The 21,080-nt window shown below is 39.3% G+C and overlaps 1 protein-coding gene across 17 annotated transcripts in view; it reads right to left on the bottom strand.

Annotated features, from left to right (window-relative positions):
* Positions 1-21,080, bottom strand: part of dmd (dystrophin) — a 376,736-nt gene that overhangs the window by 207,907 nt on the left and 147,749 nt on the right. For all 17 annotated transcript variants that reach the window (XM_078165601.1, XM_078165594.1, XM_078165599.1 and 14 more), the window contains exons 3-7: positions 11,867-11,959; positions 8,333-8,413; positions 6,633-6,725; positions 3,406-3,507; positions 1,520-1,590 (exon numbers count right to left, since the gene is read on the bottom strand). In XM_078165601.1, coding sequence (XP_078021727.1) covers positions 1,520-1,590; positions 3,406-3,507; positions 6,633-6,725; positions 8,333-8,413; positions 11,867-11,959 — 440 coding nt within the window. The remainder of the gene's footprint in view (positions 1-1,519; positions 1,591-3,405; positions 3,508-6,632; positions 6,726-8,332; positions 8,414-11,866; positions 11,960-21,080) is intronic.

Below are 21,080 nucleotides of genomic sequence, written 5' to 3'. Positions count from 1 at the left end.
GTTCTTTCAGCTAGCCAGGATTTAATTCATAACTACGAGAGACCAGGCTTGAGACCAAGACTCTCGTGAGCAACCATAGAGGCAGATAGACACTGTTTCTCCTCTACATGTAATGTATTCACCCAGCTTTCATCCATTATCCATTCATTGATTCATTTAGTTATGTATTTATTCATTCATTTGTTCATTTAATCATTTAGTGTAGCTTTTCTATGTAATAATACAACTTCACTACACTACATGTGAAATTATGCTAGATATATAGATATATCCGAGGAAGTATCCGAAGTAAACAAGTTGCATTACTGCAGTAGCATCTCCCTACAAAATACATATGTTTGAATGCAAGCTGTCCTACGAAGTGTAGAATTTTCTGCTTTTACTTCTACTTTCTACTTTAAATGCTACTTTTGACAACATTGAGAACAACATATGTAGTTCTCAGTTGCTCCAACAGTAGCGGCAAACTTGGACTAAAAAGGATTGTGAAACAAGTCAAGTCAGCTAATGTACTGTAACACTGTCTTGCTATCTTAGCTAATGTTAGTGGGCTAACATGACTGTCTAGAGGCTGTGGTGTTCCCACAGAATAAATTAAGTCAATCAAGTAACTGTGTCAAACAGTAGCTTCTCTGACAAACAGTAGCTGCTCTAACTAAGGCAATGACCACAAAGGAAAACATTTGGCTGGCATCACAAAACGAACAGGCACAATGTTGTCTGGTGTTTCGTTCTCAGCCGAATGCGTGGTTGCTCGTAGTAATGACAGCTGTTGAAAACATGAACAGATTTAAGTGTCCTTGTAAAAGCCCCAATTTTTCTTGAATCAATTTTAAACACTCATCTGTGTTTATCAACTTCGCCAACCATTTCTGTAAGTTAAGCAACGACAGATACATATGGCTAAAGTCACCAGTTAAAGCAGCTGTTAAACCAAAACACCAAGTCAATAATGTCTACATTTTATGCCACAGTTTGTCATCAAGTAGTTGAGATAATCTGAGTATCTGCAAGCTTTGCTGCTGTTACTGTCAGCAGGCAGCCACAGACACTGCCACTTGCCACAGTGATGGCAGCCGTGCAAGAACACACAAATTGGTCGCCAGAATTGTCCATAGGCTACAGTATACTGGCTCACTGGCTTGGAGACTTTTTAGTGTCCACCTTATAAACAGCTATGGTTTTAATGGCTTCCTATAGCCGTGCACCACTAATACCAACTGGCACTACCTGACATATTCTGTGTCTTTCCTTTTCTATTTCTCTTTTTCCTTTTGTGAGTATTTAGCACTAATTCTCCACGTCCAAGTATATAAATGTAATAAAATGTATGAACAAGACCTCAGTTTAGGCAGCCATATAAATTTCATAATGCGTCTCCCTTTGTATGCCCTTGACATTTCCCTTGTCTATCCACTTCTTTGTGTCTTTTTTTTTGTTTTCTTTCTATTTCTCTCTCTGCTAACATACACACACACACACACACACACACACCAGCACACTACCCATTTTACAATACCTGTGGCTGTGGATGAGGGCATTGAAGGCCAATCCATCATTCCAGCTACTGGAGAAGTTAACCACATTGACCTGAGGACAGAGATAATGGATATTAAAGGGCCAACCTGTGAATGCAGTATGACACCATCTGTTGAAACACGATTGCACCAATACTGGTTTCCATTTTCATAGGTATATTAGAGTGAAGGCATCTTTTCTCTCTCAAATTGCCAGTCTGAGCTTTTAATATATGACCTGACAGACTGCTTAGCTATGGAGGTAACCCACGTTATAACTGTAATGTTAGGTAGCACGCTAAGCTAGTTAACGTTAGCTGGACAAGCTAACGTTTGTAGCATACGTCAAAGAGTTCTTCTTCAACTACGGTCCATTTTGGTCTGAGAATTTTTAGAAAATCTGACACATATTTAGAGAACTATATTGATATAATATTTTTAGTTATATAACACTGACACTGTCATTTCCATTGCCATATGTCACATTTTTTATAAAATATGTTTGCTTGCTAATCCTAATGTCCGTTTTAGCATTAGCATTAAATATACACAAAATACACACTATAAAATGTTTTCTTAATATTTGTACATTCAAAGGAAATATGAGCTGTTTGGAAAGGACAGCCAATAAAAATATTTTTTATTTCAACAAAAAATTACCTCAGTTTTTTTCTTATTGCCCTCCATGAAGCTAACTGTCCTTCTGCTGTGCGCTCTCCTGACACATGACTATTGCTGTGGTCACCAAGTGTACAAACTCTAAAAGACTTCCCTGAATTTACATTTGGCACAGTGTGGAGGACACAACAGTGACTCCAGGGGACAGGTGTTCTTTTTGTATCAAAAGACATGAAATACAACACATGATGTATTTCATTAAAATGGGCATTTATGTGTTAATTGTTTCTGAAGTTAATATTAGATCACAATTAAGGTCAAAATTAAGCACGGTCTAAAATCTGGCTCTGATACAAAGGAACTATTCCAAAAACCACACACAAAAGGCCACTTTTTGTATAATAAGAATAATGATTGACCCATATTTTAATTTACGTATGTTTCTTTTGGTGTCAAGCAAGTGTGCCAAAAATAAAAAAATAATTAAGGTAATTCAGGACCCATTTTGCTAAACAGGAAATCAAGCACTTTAAAGCTTTGCACCTCGGAGAATATATGAAAGAAACTATATAATGCCACATTACCAAAAAAGTGGCATAAGCTGTGTTGTCAGTGCTCTTGCGTTTTGGATTTAATACAGTAGTAAACAGTTCATGCCAGAAGTTACAAAAAGAAATGGAGAAAAAACAAAATGGACTGTACAAACTTCTATAAATACTCCAAAGGAATCTAAAGAGATCACAAAGACCGCTGAAATTTTAAATTAATTGGATTCTTTTTCCACCTTGAAAACATATTTTTAGGACTTCGGCTCAAGTCTTTTAATTTCATATGTAGGGCTATAAAATGATAACCATCTGATGGCACTAATCCCAGATCTGGATCACCACCAAAACCTAATCCATTATTCCTTGGCCCCCAGCCTATCTGTCCAACAAATTTCATGAAAATCTGTTCATGAGGGGTTTTAATAATCTAGTCAGACAGATAGACAGACTACTGGAAAAAACATAAGGTCTTTGGCTGTGGTAAAAACATTCTATACCATTAAAGATGAAACGGAGGCAGGACCTGAAGCTACTGCTTTTAAAAGAAGACATGCTCTACATACATGGTCAGTCAATAAGGCAGCTTTTTTTTAATGGTGTCACAGGACTAAAGTTTCCTGAAAACACAGAAGAGCCTGCATTAGAGGAGAAGTTCGGTAACAGTGGGGCCAGTGTGACAGCCTGCAGACTGAGAATAAAACTGAATGAGTAAGAAAACAAACCTGAGGATACTGGCGTGTGTTCTGACGAACCCAACTCAGCAGAATCTTCTCACTGTTGGTCTGCTGTAGGCCCGCCATCACATCTTTCATCACATCCTTTACCTGCACACAAATACAAAGTACAGCTGGTGTAAACACACACTCACACACACAAAAAAAGTGAAGTTTGTTCATAGGACAGCACTGGAGGAAAGTAAATTGGTATCACTGAAACAGTTTATACTCTGAGAAGCATGAGAGCTTGATCAATTTAGGAATCTGGGGTCAGCTGCACAAAACACTTTAAGTTAATATTATCCTTAAATTCCTGGTTCAGGATTCCTCAAAATAAAATCAGTTGCACAAAACACCCTTAAGTCTTCTCCTTAAGATTACCTTGGAATGTTCACTTAAGTATTTATGGTTTTCTCTTGGTCCACCATTGCACAAAAGACTTTAGCAACCAAAGCAAGGTAAAAAAAACTTTAACTCTACCTTTGACTCTATCTTTTGCAACATGACTGAATTTATGGTGATGAATGAAAAAATTAACACACCCTGGGAAAAGTGTTCCGCGACCAGGAGAATCCAATGGATACACTTTTGATTTTACACTACAGATCTGAATTAATTAATTTTCAACGTGACTTCTTTCCACCGTTTTCTGTTTTCTGGTATTTGGGGATTGAATTGAATTTGTAGTGTGTGCTCTCTAAGATTGTTTTCCTCCAGAAGTCTAATCTTTTCCTCCTCTGACCATTGTGGTTTTCTTGTCTTCTTTTCTTATGCAATTTTTTCACTATCTAACTATAAGACAGCTAAGACAGGTATCACAAGCATGGGTCCAAGCAAACAAACAATCTCCATGGAATCTTTTAGTGCCATAAAATCTCTTTCAACGCAGTGACTGTAACGCTTTTTCTTAACTAAGGAAATCTTTCAAGGGACTCTGTGCAACTATGTGAGTCCCTCAGCTAAGGAGAAATAAAGCCTCGAGTGTCATACTTAAGGAAAAAATGTAAGGTGTTCTGTACAACTGGTCCCTGCCCATTAGATTAAAATAACATTGACTTCTGGTTTCACACTGGACACAAACTGGGGTCTTCTCAATTTAAGTCCAGTTTTGTTTGAGCCATCCAACTCATCTCTGTCCCACCTTACGCAGGCTTTCTTACACCTTATACTACACCAGTCTCTCTCACCACCAAGTACTACCAACAAATAGGTTAACACTGGAGGTATCTGAAAGCCCAGTGCATCCCATAAGGATGTGAAAGAGTGTCTTTGGCGTCACACGCCAGCTGGCGTGGTAAAGCAACACCCTGGGAATAAGAACTGGCTGTGTATACAGTGTGCGCTAAATTTTGAGGCTTATAAGTGAAGTTTTTTATGTTTGTCCTCCAGCATTTGTCATTCGTATAAAACACATGCAAACAGTGGATTTGTCAGTCAGTTGGAACAGGATAGTTGGCTGTAAAATACACACAACAAATCCTGTAGAAACACAATATCCACCAAGAGAGAACAGACACGCACAGTTAACAGTTGGCTACTGTTAGCAGTTACCATCAAACACACCCACAACCACTCTCTCTCCACATAACTATAAAGAGCCGTTTTTAAAATATCTGCTGCTTTCTAGCAAAGTTTTGGCGTGGCCTGTCAGTGGATACTTTGCATATTCACATACACACTGGTACCTCCACATGGCAGCAGACACTCAGTAAAGTGCACACAGTCAAAGGATACTTGTGTACACACATATCCAGGCATATGCCTGTGTGTGGATATGGTTTCATCCTCGCAGGCTGGATTTTGGCAGTTGTGAGTGACAGTTTTGGAGCACTTGTTCAGGGCTCAGGGGGAGAGAGGGAGAGAGACATTACACTTTTCACTGCCCGGTTGTGCATTACTTATGCATATCTTACCCTCATATGCTCTCACACACACATACATTCTAAAAAAGGCAGTTTTTGTTCCCCTCTACTCCTGTCTTTCTCTTTCTCACCCCACTGTACCACTAAACCCTCTTCCTCTGCCTCGCTCCCCTCACTTTCTGCACTCTGACAAACACACACGCACTAATGCAGCGAGGTAGTACAATGAATGTTAGCAGAGCTCAGAGCAGCGGCTGGACAGATGAGTAGAAGACAGAATGAGGAAAAAAACGAGTTGAAAGCCTCGAAACAAGTCAACAAAACATCCAACAAACAATCACAGTCACACACAGTTGCACAGAGAGATGTAAAGTAATAGAGTAAGAAAGATGAGGGGAAAGTTTATTACACACTCACAGACACACACTCACACAGAATGTGCAACTAAACCTATTAATAGAGCTCTGTGTAATTCGGTGTTGAGGTGAATTCCCAGCAAGGGGACTCTCACACACATACACACACGCAGGTTTGTTAGCGATTCCTCACTGAATGTGGCCTGCCGGGTAAAAAAGGGACTCATTTGGGAGTAGGTCACTGCATGCATTTCCACTTTAATTGGAGGGGCGCTTTGACAAAGACTGCTGATTACACACACTCACAATGACACACACACACACACACACACACACACACACACAGATGCACTCACAGACTGGCATACATGCCCACACACAAGCAAAAGATAACCTCTAGGGCGGTGCAGCCTTTGACAGGCACATTCACACACACTATATACACAGACACACACATACATGCTACAGATAATCATGCGCACTCAGCCAACACACACACACACACCTCATTATAGAACTGTGTTTTGCTATTAATCGCATCATTAAGTCTATGCCAAAACTACCGTGATTGAGACATTAGCCTCTATTCAACTTAATGAGGAATGAAATACAATTAAAATGTATCGTAATGTAAGCTATTAAAACTACTGATTTTACATGAAGTTGGTTTTAAGCATTGAGTCTATTGTAAAATAGATAATGAACTTTAAATACAGCTTAAGGGGAGTAATAGCCAACAGGCATATTGTTGTTCTGAATTGGCAAAAAGATGAAAGCTCCATCATGAAAAACAAAAATATTAAAGGAACTTTGGAGGTAAGGAAACAATATTCAGTCCAAATAGTAACAGCTCCCTGAAATGCAGCCAGAATTAGCTGCAACTGCAAACAACAAATGTCATAACTTAATATTGGAGGCACTACCAACATATGAAAACTCTTATTGCCTCCAAAATGCCTTCAGAGCACCCAACACACACTCACAAAGACATACATATGCATGCACACACACACACCTGCCAGTGGAGAATGATGCTCCAGATGAGCCCGAGAATCAGTTTGTGATTCCCATCAACGATGTCTGCTGCTCCGATATTCACCAATTCAACCTGGAGGAGAGATGAACAGAAAGTCAAATCTCATTGTGGGATCATTTTAGAAAATACAGTCTCCTTTCTTCCTCTGACTCAGTGGTTCCCAACCTTCTTGGCTGCTGAGCAAAAGTGTACGAATTAAATAGTGTGTTTGTTGGCTCTCATGCAAGCTACCAATATTAGCACGCCGAGCTAACTAGCTGACTAACAGTAGAATTACTATCATAACCAAGGAGTATATCCCTGTTAAGGACTAACAAACTAACAAAAAACTGTAAAAAGATTTATAATGTTAAATGTATTATGTTGTACAATCAGACAGAAAGGTAGGTTAACATTATGTATTTCATTTTGTTAGATCAATTAAGCATGATTAACTGACATTTTGTTAGCACACAGTTAGCATAACATTAGCTAGCTTATCTTTGATAAGATAATGTTGCTTGCATTTGACTTGTAAATCAGAAGGTCCTGTAGCCACCTGTTTGTAAATTGGACATGGCCCCCCAAAATTAAATGTTTTTGATTTGCTGACAGGTGTAGGCACTAACACCAAGCACCAGAGAGACATCAGGGACCATAATGTTAATGGGTGGCAAGCTGTCAAAGTCTGTAAGGATCAATATCATTAACTAAATTCAATTTTGTAATAGTTCGCTCCTTTCCTTTCATGGATCGAGAGCTTCTCTCCATATGGGTCTTTGGAATGTAGTTTAATATTTCTGACGATTAACAATTGACAGATGATTAATGTTGCAGCAGCTACCATTGCTAGCTATTAAGGATGGTGTCGCTGTCCCAGAATACTCTGCCATTCCCAATCCTTTTAAGTAAAAAGTGTCACAAGATAACCTCTGTTGTAAATTAGGCTATATAAATAAATCTGAGTTGAAAACTGAATTGAATTGCTCAATCTATTGCCCACTGTTATCACTGTAAACTATATGCCGTGCTAGAGTAGAAAGCTTGATAATAACAACAGTAAGTAATGGGTCAGGAGTGGACTGTCAGTTCAACCAATAAGTTCTTCCTCTTTCATTGAAGACTTTAGAAGTCTGACGAGATGACCATTTCCAATATTTCACAATTTAAAAAAAAAAAGAGAACAGAGTCACAAAACTCAAGATTTCTTTTATCCTCTGGTGACTGCTCCGATTTATCTTTGGATCCCTACTATTTGCTAAACTTAAGTAAAAAATATAAATATACGCTTTTTTTTGACTAAAATAAGATATTCTTATATCAAAGGGAAATATCACAATAGAAGTAAAAGCACAGCAGGGCAACACAATGAGAGACGATCAAAGAAGAAGTAAGGCAATAGAAAGATTGTTGGAAGGGAAAAAGCTCAACACACATATGTGCACAGTAGAAAGACAGTGATATAAAAGAAGGAATGCTTTTCTTAGACAGGAAAGTAAAGGCATCCTGCAAGAGATGATGGTAAAGGTATATGGAAGGACAGATAGAGAGGAGATAGAGGACCAGTCTACGCACTTCACTGTTTGCTGAGTTTAACCACTGATTCATTTAATGTATATTAATGTAGTCAAATCCATATGATATGAAACTCTCCTGAACAATAAAGGGGAATATGTGTGTGTCACTGCACGTATACTCACATTGTTCTTCTGCAAGATCTGCAGAGCACGGTTGACATTGTTGAGCGAGTGAACGCGCGTGAATCCCCTCTCCAACCTCACCTACACACACACACACACACACACACACACACACACACACACGCACAGCCCAGAAAGAGGAGATTATTGAGGCATAAACAGACCTTGCTCAGGGGCATCCATGAGCGCTACAAACAGCCACATTACAATAAAAGTGTGTGTTTGTATGTGTGTGTATGCCATTACAATAAGGAGATAGCATCAAACAAAGGACAAAGATGATAACGTCTCTCCCCAAGATAGAAGTGGAGGCGAGGAGAGAGGGAGGAAAGGTGGAGGATAGAGAAAGAAGAGGAGAGAAAACCAAAAAAGAGATAAATAGAAAGAGAAATGGTTGAAGAAGAGAGAGGGAGGGATTCCAGCAAACAGACAAGGTGGAGGAGGTGGGGAGAGCTGGAGGGGAAAAGAAAAACAAGGTGGGAGCGGAAGTTTGATTACAGTAAGGCCGTGGGCTGCGCTGGTGTGTGTGTGTGTGTGTATGTGTGTGTGTTCCCATCTAAGAGCCAGTTTAGGATTTTAATCTTGGCACTTGGCATTTATTTTCCAGTTTTCATTTCCTCAAGTGATGATTTTAACATTAAGGTTAGAAATATGATTAGGTCAAGCTGAGGTTAATGCTGTGTACACACTGTGTGTGATAGAAGATGAAGTGTGATGTGAAAGTTTTGCTAATTTGGTTACAACTTGTCAGAGTAAGTCAAGTGGACAAACTCCAATGTCTCACAGAAGTGTGTGAAATGGCCAGAGTGTCTTAATACATGGTGGTGACACGAAAGCACCAAAACTACTTGGTTGTGATGTGGTTTCCATTAAAGTAACTAGATTTATTGTGTATGGGGCCAAATGGTTGGGTTAAAGCACCAAAACTGATTGGTTAGGTTTAGTGGTTTTAGTTGAAATAACTACATTTGTTAGGTATAGGATGTAAGTATGTCAAAAACTGGCATACGTGTCTTACATAACGTGATGTAACGCCCAAAAGGATGTAAATATGTGAAGTTCAAAGAACTCAGTGTTGACTTTTAGTTTACAGGGGACACAATCAGCTGTTTCCTTGTTTGTTTTCTTTAACCGCCACCCATTACGTGACGTCACTGAACCAGGAAATTTGCGTGTCCACCAAGGATCCTGATAGACTTCCCATCGGCAGTGATTCCATGGTGCCAGCATGTAATTTTGACACATTACATGCCATTTGTCTGAAAAGAGATATTCGCATGTCCAACTGTCTTAGATGCAGGTGCACCGGAAATTATCACTTGAGTTGAACAGAAAATCACGCACACTGCTCTTGCTCAGCTTCACAATTTATTAGTAACACTAACAATTCGGACCTTCTGGACCTTCAAGACCATAATATACAACATTGACCTTAAATAGGCCCACCCATTTTGCAGGTGTGCACAGGTGTGGGGGAATTAATCAGCTGTGGGTGTGTTACCCAATAACTGAAAACAGCATGTCCACCATATGTCATATACCCCACCAGCAAGGTGGTAGCACTGAAGAAATACTTAGCAGAAGAGAAGTATACTGGATATTTAATCTGCATGGCATGTCATGCTATAATGGCTTTGTGGATCTCAAAAGACCAATTCATAATACATGACATAAGAGTATACAATGCTGAACATTTTGAATGATTAATGAAAGCTGCAAGGCCGATGTGTTCATTCATAAGATGAACATCTTCTGTAAATAACCTTGTAAATAGCCTGTGGAGCCTATGGTTTTTCCTGTGTTTTTCTTGTTCCCTGGATCTTTCATTTGTGAGGTATGTGACACATGGTGTACAGGTTGTTGTCAACTATTGGATAACGCACCCACAGCTGACCCCCTGATACCCCCCACACCTGGGCACATCTGCAAAAGCGTCTTTTATTTAAGCTCGATGTTGCAAATAATGGTGTTGATCACTCTTAACGAGGTCCTGGAAGGAACGAAACGTTAGTGTTACTAATAAATTGTCAAGCTGTGCAATGTGCAGGTTTTTCTGTTCAAACACATTACATGCCACCATAACATAATGCGCTGTTAGGTTGGGGTCATATCATACATTTCTGTGGGACCAGGTTGTTGGTAGTGTTATTAATAAGGAATATAATTACTATGTTGGATGAACTGTTATCCGGGATACAAGTACCTCTGGTTGAGAAGCACTGGTACTTATTTCAAAGCCTGCAATATACCATCTCTTCAGGAATTTCCTCCATCAGTACCATCCAACATACACAACCGTTATATATGTATTGTTTTTTTCTTTCCTTCAATAATGGCTGTTTTAAACATAGATAAAACAACAATTCAGGCACCAAATATATTATTAACATCTGAAACCATTTTGGCCCAAAAAGAAGAAGAATTAAATAATTCATACTTCCATTTAGCCGACGTCCCCACAGTGTGGCATGACAGGGGAGAACAATGTTGGAGCCATTTATCCTCGAATACCCTTTGATTTTGAATTTGTTCTCCTGTCCAGAAAAGTGTAAGTGATCCTCAATCATTACTGAACCACAATGGTGGAGTTAGGCTTGAAATTTTTGGGGAAGCCACTTTTTTTGTGGATGGGGTTAGGGGGGCTCTGCAGTCTACCAAGAGGTTAGATTGAATAGGTTTAAACTTTGATTTGTCAGCCCACAGTATGTTCAGCTGATATTCCCCTCAGCAACATTCTGCCTGGAGTTTTCATGTTCTCCCATGTTCTCCATGGGTTTTCTCCAGGCTCTACAGCTTCCTCCCACAGTCCAAAGACATGCAGTTTTGGTTAATTGGTGACTTGAAACTGCTGTAGGTGTGAATGTAAGCGTCTCTATGTGTCAGCCCTGTGATAGTTTGGCCTCTCGCCCAGTGTCAGTTTGGATAGGCTCCAGCCCCCCTGTGACCTTGAACAGAATTAGCGGCACAGATGATCAATGAATTGAATTAGAGGCATTTTTGTCTCCTTATATCTTCTTAATTGTCAGTCTGGTTGAACTTGATATTGTACAGTTTTAATGTAGCTTGTCATGTTTTGCAATTGATTTACAAGACTGTTACACGCAGCATCCGGTCCTTTCCTTTGCTTGGTAACATCAGCAACTGAGACCAAAATGTTTTGCAGCGAGTAGGGTCATCAGGTGTGACCAGATGTCAGCTGCTCAGTTGTGTAAAGACCTCAGTGAGTAAGGCTGATTGCATCCTTAATGACCCTACTCACCCCCTTCACAACTGGTTCCTACAAAGCTATCGCAGAAATGGAAGGATCATGCAAAGAAAAAAGAGAACAGCCAGGTTTAGCAAGTCTTTTGTTCCTATAGCAATCAGACTGTGAGAGGGACAGCACAAAAACATAGGAGCCTATGGTATTTTGGACAGGGCTGTGGGGAATGGTAATCATTACACAATACTTGTAAGGGGCATTATATGAATGTATTTATTAGTTGATTATAATGTTGTAGTCATGTCAGTTATATGGTGGTGGTATATTCATACCAGTTCATGTCCTGACAGCCCCTCCAGCAGCTCCAGCAGACGTCTTCCATCACACAGGTCTGAGAACAGATCATCTACAGGTGGTTTCCCTGTCTAAAACACAGATACACACACAATTATCAGTTTAGCTGAATATATTAATGTGCATTAATACTTAACATTCACAAGATTCTACAGGTTTATTAATACAAAGTTACATTTCTTTAAGTCTGCAGGCAGTGACATGAGGTCAGTTTACCGCGTAAGGGTCAAAACTTCAATCCACGTACTGGAGACTACTCATAGATGGCCAGAACCACAACAGTTTTTGGGAGTATAAAGAGACGTCTTTTGAGTAAGCACAAATCAGCCCTGTGTTAAACGCGAAGATAGCAGTTAAAACCCAAGAGGTTGTTCTTTATCAGTGCTGATAAGTCTGGGATTACAAGCTAGCAGTTACTTCACACTGGAAAACACTTCAGGCTGAATACAGTGAATGTCTTCTCTGGGCCTTCACAGCAGCCAGAGTGAAGGGAAAAGCAGGAAGCGAGGAGCTATATTTCAATTAAATAAATAAATAAATAGTTTTTTCACTTTGCAGCCAAAAATAGCAGGAAACTACAACCCATCACACAGTCCATAATAACAACAAAATACAACCCCCCCCACCCATCCCACCTGTAACCAAGAGGGGTCAACCTACCAATAGATATATAGATATAGTACATACATTATTAACCAAAGAGACACCTGACAGGGCCTAATAAATACAATTCTTTAAGTGAGCTAGAAGAGATATGTATCTGGAGAATTTTTTTTTTTTTTTTTAATGTATCACCAGTTTAAGTTGATGTCATGAATTTTTTTCCACCACTATACTGTGTTAATAACATGGACTGTGTAAAAAAAATTAACATAGCCAAGTCACCCATTGGTTTGCGGTCTCCCATTTTGAAACCTCGAGATAGGGGTTTTTGCTGTCGCCATCTTAGATTTCTTGGAGCCAGAAGTAACCATATTTGGATGAGGATGTGGAGGAGAGAGGGGTGGATATGACCAGCTTGCTGAGGAGATGCTTATCAGCAGGCCCACATGGAATCTGCGTCCACAGAATTCCGCAGATTTAAAAGTTGTTGTTTTTTCTTTTGCTTGTTTTTTATTAACACTATCACATTACAAGCAAAGTTTAATTATGGATCGCCGCTGAAATTAAGTAAACAAATCTGTCACTCAAAGCAGCAACCTCTTTAATTATGCATAATTTTAAGCCTGAATAAAATGTAAACATGTAACTTATAGAAAAATGCACCCCCTGAACAGCTGACATGAATAGGGAAATTAACTTAGTAGACCAAAACTGTTTTGTTTTTGTTTGTTTGTTTTGTTGTTTTTTTCCAAGCTGTAAACATGTTTATTTCTGCTTTAAAGTTGGGTGTTTTAACGTGGGGGGTCTATGGGGATTGACTCACTCTTGGAGACAGCCTCAAGTGGCCATTCAAGGAACTGCAGTTTTTAGCACTTCTGTGTTGGCTTCATTTTTCAGCCCTGCTTGGTTTATAAAAGTATGCAGGTATAAGGCACAACTGGGCGATATAATCACAAAACCATAAAAATAATCTAAAATCAGTAAGTATCTTATAGAAAACCCTAAAACATCACCATTATTTCTCCCATATATTTCACCTCGGTGGTCTTCACAGGGCTACAGCTCTTAACTTGAGGCTGATCAATTAGTTCAATTTAACTTGCATATTGCGAATGACCTTCACATGCCCACGGTTTATTAGAGGTGTCATAACAGATTTGAGATCGGCTAATCTGGACTAATTTTTCAGCACCACTTGATTTAGCATGGTGAGCAGCCCTATCGTATTATTTTAAAAACTGAGAAAAAGCTTGCTGAAGTAAGTAATTATGAGCAAGTGTAAGAAGAATTGGTAAAGACAGGAAAGGGGCAAGGACACAGACAAAAAGTAAGTAAAGTGAAGCTTTTCTTTTGCACGTTTTGCCAGCAGCATCATGTACAAATAGCATCATGAATCTTCCCTGCATTATTACTGTCCTGGTTACTGTGGCAGAGATCTCTTTTCCTGCATCGATCATGCATTATTACAACGATGGCTGCCATGTAGTCCCCACTCCTGCATCTAGAATGCATTAGCACCGGCAGCGAGACAGAAAGAAAAAGGTCCCAGAACTGTGGGGAAAAAAATAAACACAATATAGAAACAAAAGTGAAAAAGGAAAAAAACACTTTTCTATAATGACAAAATTCAGTTATCAATCTTCTGAGAAGCAACTTCTTCCTATCACTGTCTCATTTTCTCACATTTTCCATTCATTTCTGCCCTCACCCTCAATCTTATATTTTACACTCAGTCTCCTCCAAACATTCTCTCACATCTCATTCTCTGTCTCTTATGTTCTTATTTTCCTCCCTCTGTCTATTGTTCTCTTTTTCCATCCCTCTCTGCCCTCGACCTACGCCTCTCGGCATTGTCCTGAGACTGAGCGTTATTGAGTCATTTTCCATTGGCCAGAGCAATGTGTGCAAGTGTGTGTGTTGAGAGTAGATGTATTATTTGAATGGGCTGTGGACAGTGTGTGGGTGTAGGTGATAAGTGAAGAAACCACAGGCCAACACAGATAAAAGAAAAGGAAACAAGGCACGAAAAAGAGGCATATGCACATTTGAATATTGCTGCTGGAAAACAGAATACGCACAAACGAACACTCACTCCTGCCCACTCACACCCATTAAAAATCCCTCTCTTGTCCATTTAGTGACGGCCTCCTTCAAATTTCCAGTCCACTCCAGCAGTGAAGACAGTTCTTCAGGTATTCTTTGGACTGAACTGATGTTCTTATAATTGCAGCTCTCAGAGGAAGCACTTGAACCTTTGAAACTGGTTTGTACTTAAAACTGAGGAATCATCAAAAATGTACACAGATGTATCAGACTCGCAGACTCCATCCAGAGCAGATGTTTTATTGACATTACAGCAAGTGTTTTCTATTTCTCTTGCTTTTTTCGTGAGTGTATTGTTGCCTGAACAAAGCAGCACTTACTGGTGGCCTTCAGTCTGAAGATTAAAGTATCACTTAGCGATATAAGCTGGAGGGGCAGCTCCACAAATGGCTCTGACCTCTGACCACCCGCAGAGACACTGAATGAAAACAGAATATTCCTTGGGGCAAAAGTGAAATTTCAACACTCTGACACAGGTGGCCAAAATAGACCACATCACAAAGTTGGTTTACAGTAACCTCTGGGAAGAAAATCTCATGTCATGTACATAAAATAAAAGCAAACGCTGCCTCAATTAGTTATTTTTTTAGCCACCTAACTTAAAAATCAACATCAGTTGAAGGGTGCATTATATAGAATATTTTCAAAGCTTTACCTTGCTGTCAGACAACCCTTTCCGACAGTGAACTTAAGCTGTTATCTTAAAGCCACCGGACTCCACTGACAAAAACTAACTTTACTTCACAGAACACGGGAGTTGCTGGTTTACTGCTGCCTCCATCTGTTAGTGTCTGAGGTAAAACAGAGAAAATATTCCAAGTATAATGTACAATTAAAATGATACTGATTTTTTTTTTTTTTTTTAAAAAGTGTTGCTGTGGCCCCCATCCACAGCTTCCCCACCGTTTGATTCGGTTTATCAAAGACGCTGTCAAAGCAACACAGTATATAAAATAAGCACAGCAGAAACATCAGATAGGAGGATCAAGGTGTTAAGCTATATATCTTTACACGTTACAGTTACAGCTGAAAATGACAAGCAAGAAATAAACATGTTTGCTGATTGCACATATCTCCACAATTGAAGTAAATTTCCAGTTGCTTACCTGGAAGTGATTGTTGCTGTTAGCGCAACATTCAACACATTCTCATCCCAAAACATCATATATGGCCACTTTGTTAGTGGCCTTTCACATGTACATATTACATGCTGGGTATACTTCTGCGTCTGCTATTGACCTTATAATATCACTGTGATTATTGCTGTTCGGCCATGTCATGAACTGAAGCTGTCTGTCTGTGATCATACTGCTACTGAAATCACTGACAATGCAGCGGTATTCGATGACCTTGGAGTGAGAACAAGCTGCAACATCACGATGACTGATGATTATATTTCTATATTTATGCATTTTTTGGTCTAAAAATACAGTATTTAGCATGTGGGTACAATTTAATGTTATGATTTTAAAACTTTAAAACTGGAGGTGTGTATGGCTTGCAGGATGTTACAGGTCATTTCATCTTCTGTGTAACATTGTTTGCTACTGCCATTTATACGCTACTCCTTATATCTATACTTTAACATGCTCACTAAATATACAAAATCTGGTGTCCATGTACCAAGTCTATTCTCTGAGCAGAAATGAGTGATAGAAACAGAACAAGAGGTTTTAAAGCGGGCAACACAAGTCAGAAATGCACTGAGGCTTACTGCATGATTTTTCTTTCTGGAGGCCAAAAATATCTTCAAGGACAAACAACATATTTGTCAAGTACATTTTGGACAAAAATCCAAAAAGCTCTCTTGGCCATTTTTCATGCACTTTTGAGACAATCCCTAACTCCAACTCTAACTTTAGTTTCCTGTGTCTAATACTGGATCATGGGGTAAAAAAACAAAACAACTGCCTTTGTCAAGCTTCTTTCTGCAGTGCCAAAAAATCTGCTGAAACTTTATCATCTAAGTTTTTGAGAATGAACCTTGCTGAATATGTCTTGCATACCATAACTTGTAACCATACCCTGAGTGTTGTGTTTGCATTCAAAATGACAAAATGAAGCATACGCTAAAGCCCAGCAGGCATATAAAATGGTTCGATTTTTCAGGGTGGTCTTGATGGACACTCTCCTCCCACAGCGAAATACATGATGAAAATGGAAGAGTTATTCAAAGTTGATTAAAAAATTGAAATAGTAGATGGTGAAACATTCCCTCAGGCAATAAATCCTCAGGGGAAAACAGTTACTTGCTAATTGTTAAACACCTAATTTCCATAATTTCCTACAGGAGACTTTTAAAGACTAACTACACCCGGTTTAAAAATTCAGTTTGTCTTGCCAATTACTGGTGACAACATGCTTTTTCCACAACATAGGCAGCAATGGTTCAAGAGGCTTATTGTACCTTTCAGCCCACAGAGGTCAATGCCAGTGGCGCCCACAGAGATTTTTCATAGGGGCGGTCCAACATGGGGTGGCACACCAAATCCAAATCCAAATCCATAACTGAATTACAGGAATTTGATTATGCTGTTGAAGTATATAGGCAAGCTAAAAACTATGTCAATGGGGAGTTCACGGAATCACATACCAGTGTACTTGGTTTCTCATTTTCCATTTAAAATTACTATATAGTGGATGTGCGTAGACTCGTACAGTTAACCTTTCAAGTTCCAAAACAAGCCTGTTTTAATGTGTTACGCATCTATACAGTACATGTTAGGTAATTCATTGTTCTTCAAATAGGCTGCTTGTCCTTTTCCTTACATTGATTGTAAGGAAAAAAACATTTACTGGAAACAAGCCCTTTCAAGTTTAGGGGAGAATCATAGGAACCCACAGAACCCAATATCATTCAGATACCTTGAGGTGAGAGTTCAAGGGACCCCTTTAAATGGCCATGGCAGTAACTCCCTCACCAAAATTTTACCTAAATTTAGAGCATTTTTTCACCCCTTTCTGACAAGCTATGCTGACATAGTTGGTACCAATTTATGCCTTAGGTCATCTAGTTTCATAAGATACCACTACATTTGCGCTAGCTTAAAAGAACATGTCACAACCTTTTAAAGACAGGAATGCTGACCTCCAAATAGCTATTGTATCATGGTGGCCATGGCCCCCCCCCGGCTCCTCCTTGGGAACGCCACTGGCCAGTGCAGCTATGTTTTTCCTCCTTCCAAAGTCTAGTGCAAAGGTACTCCTTTAATGCAAAAATGTCAATTATAAGCACTTATGACTCCAGGAAGTCACGGCTCCCAGCCAAGAATTAGTCCTTTATAATGGCAAACTGTTTTTACACTTTAGTTTTGTAGTGATTGAACAGTATATATATAAGTTTAACAATTTCAATGCATCCTAACACAACAGTTTGTTTAATATACTACAAATTAGTGCCCCACGAAAGGTGTAACATACTTAACGTAAAGTTGTATACTTACGTAAAGTTAGAGAGGATAGGTTCAGGAAAAGAAACATGGTGACGATGTACCTTAAAATGACTCAAAGTTCACTCAAAGTTCACACGGTTCTGAGCACCAGTCTCCTGAGGCAAGTCCTGTGTTTTGTGACCAATCCACCACTCCAACCTGCCTCCTCACAGGACCACTTCCTTCTTCACTTCCATCAGCACACTGGTCACGTGATCTAAGCCTTCCAGTTATAGACAAAATTCTGGCTCATGATAAGGTGGGATATGTAAGAATTTTGGTGCATTACTTTTCACAGGAAAATGTAAGAACAGTGCATGAGAATAGCCTGGCAATTTATACAGTGTTTAAAACTACCATTATTTTGAAGAGCTACATTGATATAAATGTAGGAAATAACATTGACGTGATGTGTCGAGAGCACTGTAACTCACCTTACAGTCTGCTGCTGTTACGTGCCGTGTTGTGTTTGGTGTTTTGTGTTTTCGCTCTGGTTCTCTCTCGCCAGGTACCGCCCCCCCTCCTCCCTCCGCTGATTACCGCAGCTGTGGCCCATCACAGCAGTGTGATTAAAGCCACCCTGGAACTGGAGCCGGTGGCTAGTGGGCTTCCGGCAGCGTGCAGTGCAGACCGTGGCTGTGTGCGTGGTGGTGTGCGCTCGGGTGTTTAGTGACCTAGTCCCAGTGTTTATTCTTCTGCTTTTGTTATTGATTATTGATTATCTGTTATATCATTCTTGTTGCTAGTCGGCTCCCCTTATTTGGGAGCTTCTTTTGTGTTTGCAATCGTAAATAAATCGCTGCCTTGCAGTCGCTTTAGTTTACTTCCATGTTCTTCATTATTGGTTATTGGTTATTTGTGTTAATTGTTACCTCCCTTCCCCTAGGCCTTTAAGGGTTTGTAACAGCTGCTATGAGTAATGATTGGCTACATCGCTCCAAATAAAGAAAATCAAGAAACATATTTACAAAAATAAACCCTTCTTGATGTACAAACAGACTGTGTCTGTAGTTTTGGGGTAACGTGAAGGGCAGCCTGTTCTTTGCATCTGCCAACAAATAAGCGTGAAATCACAGGCTGCTTCTACGGCACACTCAGCCCTGATTTGTTTTAGCACTTATGTATCTTTTTATCTTCTTCCAACACAAACTGGGATTTACATCTGTACACAAATACAAACACACACCATCAGTATTCCACTGACACAAAAACACGATGCAGAGACACAAAAATACATTTTGAAGTATATCTGTCTAACTATAAGGTGTAACTGCATGACAAACCCCTCCCATACACAAACAAGCATATTTTCATTTTCAGACTACAATTACCTGCCAGCATGTGACCACAATGCCAAACTCCACTGACGCATTTCTCACGTGTGTGTGTTAGTCTTTTCAAACCAGACATCACAAGGTGACTCCATCTGTATCAAGGACAGTGTGTCTTTTCTCGCGTTTAAAGGGAAAACATGTGTCATTGCTGGGTTACAATTTGAATCAGGTGAAGCTTAGAGTACGAACAGAGGTTAGCTAATTAGAGACAGTAATGTCTATGATAAGGACATGAAGTCTGTGTGAACTAAATTAACTTTCTTCCCCACTTGTCTTTCATTTGCATGTCAAAGTGTATGTAAGTGTGTGTCTGTTATGGACCATGTATTCCAATGACCACAAAGAGGCTGTCTGACCAACAATGTAAAACAAAATTCTGTTTATTATCACATAAGGCAGCTGGAGGCCGAAACTTAGAGGACACAAAGCCTTTAAAAGTGTTGACAACAGTAATGATGAGACTAAAAACTGTTTCTAATATGTGTATGATACCACAGTGCATCTGTATTGGACAGCCTGTTTAGTAAGGGTGTAACAATAAGCTCCCATCTGTATCAGTTTATTTCACAATATTGAGGTTCATACTGGTAGTGAATTTATACTACCAATCCAAACGGCAGATACAATTTTGGCCTTGTACCTTTCTGTAAAGCATGAATGCAGCAGATACATTGAAACTTTACACTTCAACAATGCTGTGGTTATTATCGTGTGGTTAAACCTAGTCACAAAAACAACTTGGTATTGGTTGGGAGAAGACTGTGTTTTGGCCGAACGTACCCAGTTTTGGTGGCACAGTCTCAGCAGGAAACACAGCCATGTCTTGGTAAAAAAAAAAAAAAAAACACACTGATTTTGGTGATACTATCCTGGCAGGAAACGCGGCACTGTCTTGGTAAAAACAAATGTAGTTCATGGCCCTTTACTAGCTGGGAACATAGCACTGTCTTTGTAAAAAGCAACCACTTTTTGTGGCATTGTGCCCAGTGGAAACACAGCAACAGGTCACTAAAAATATTTGGTGTTTGGTGACTAAAAATCTGCTGGAAAGATAATGATAACTCACTAAAAACAATCGGTTTTGTTGTGTGTTGGTCTCAAACAGTGGTCTGCAGCTTTGCAGGTGTCTCGTCTAGGTATCACGCCATCCACCATCCTCTCCACCTCTTAATGACAAAATCAGCTTATATATTACATCACTTTAGAGACACTGATGTGATTTGTATGAAATGTACAAATGTAAAATATCTGTTGCAGAAATGTACCATGATAACATTTTCTTTTGGTGACCGGACTGATACTGGATATACTGCTTGTGTGTGTGTGTGTGTGTGTGTGTGTGTGTGTGTGTGTGTGTGTGTGTGTGTGTGTGTGAAGAACTTTAGCGAATCACAAAATATGAAAAATTACATCATATCACAACAAACAAACAAACAAAAAAAAAAAAAAAAAAAAAAAAAAAGTCAAAATAAATGTGAAGAAATTACAAAATTGTGTTGGGTGATACTGCATGATTTTTCTCTCTCAAAAAAAAAAAAAGACAGAAATTGTGTATATTATGGGAGAAGCTACAAAGATAAAGGCTGGTATGAGGTGCCTTTGATGAAAAAAAGAAGAAAGAAAAAAGCTATTAACAAATATCTAAAAAGCTCTTTTGGCCATTTTGGTTGCACTTTTTAAGATGGTCCCTAACTTCAGCTGATCCGCTCCCATCCACTGTC

Source organism: Epinephelus lanceolatus, chromosome 24 (assembly GCF_041903045.1).
Source record: "Epinephelus lanceolatus isolate andai-2023 chromosome 24, ASM4190304v1, whole genome shotgun sequence".
NCBI classification, from domain to species: Eukaryota; Metazoa; Chordata; class Actinopteri; order Perciformes; family Serranidae; genus Epinephelus; species Epinephelus lanceolatus.
This window is presented reverse-complemented; position numbering and strand designations above follow the sequence as displayed.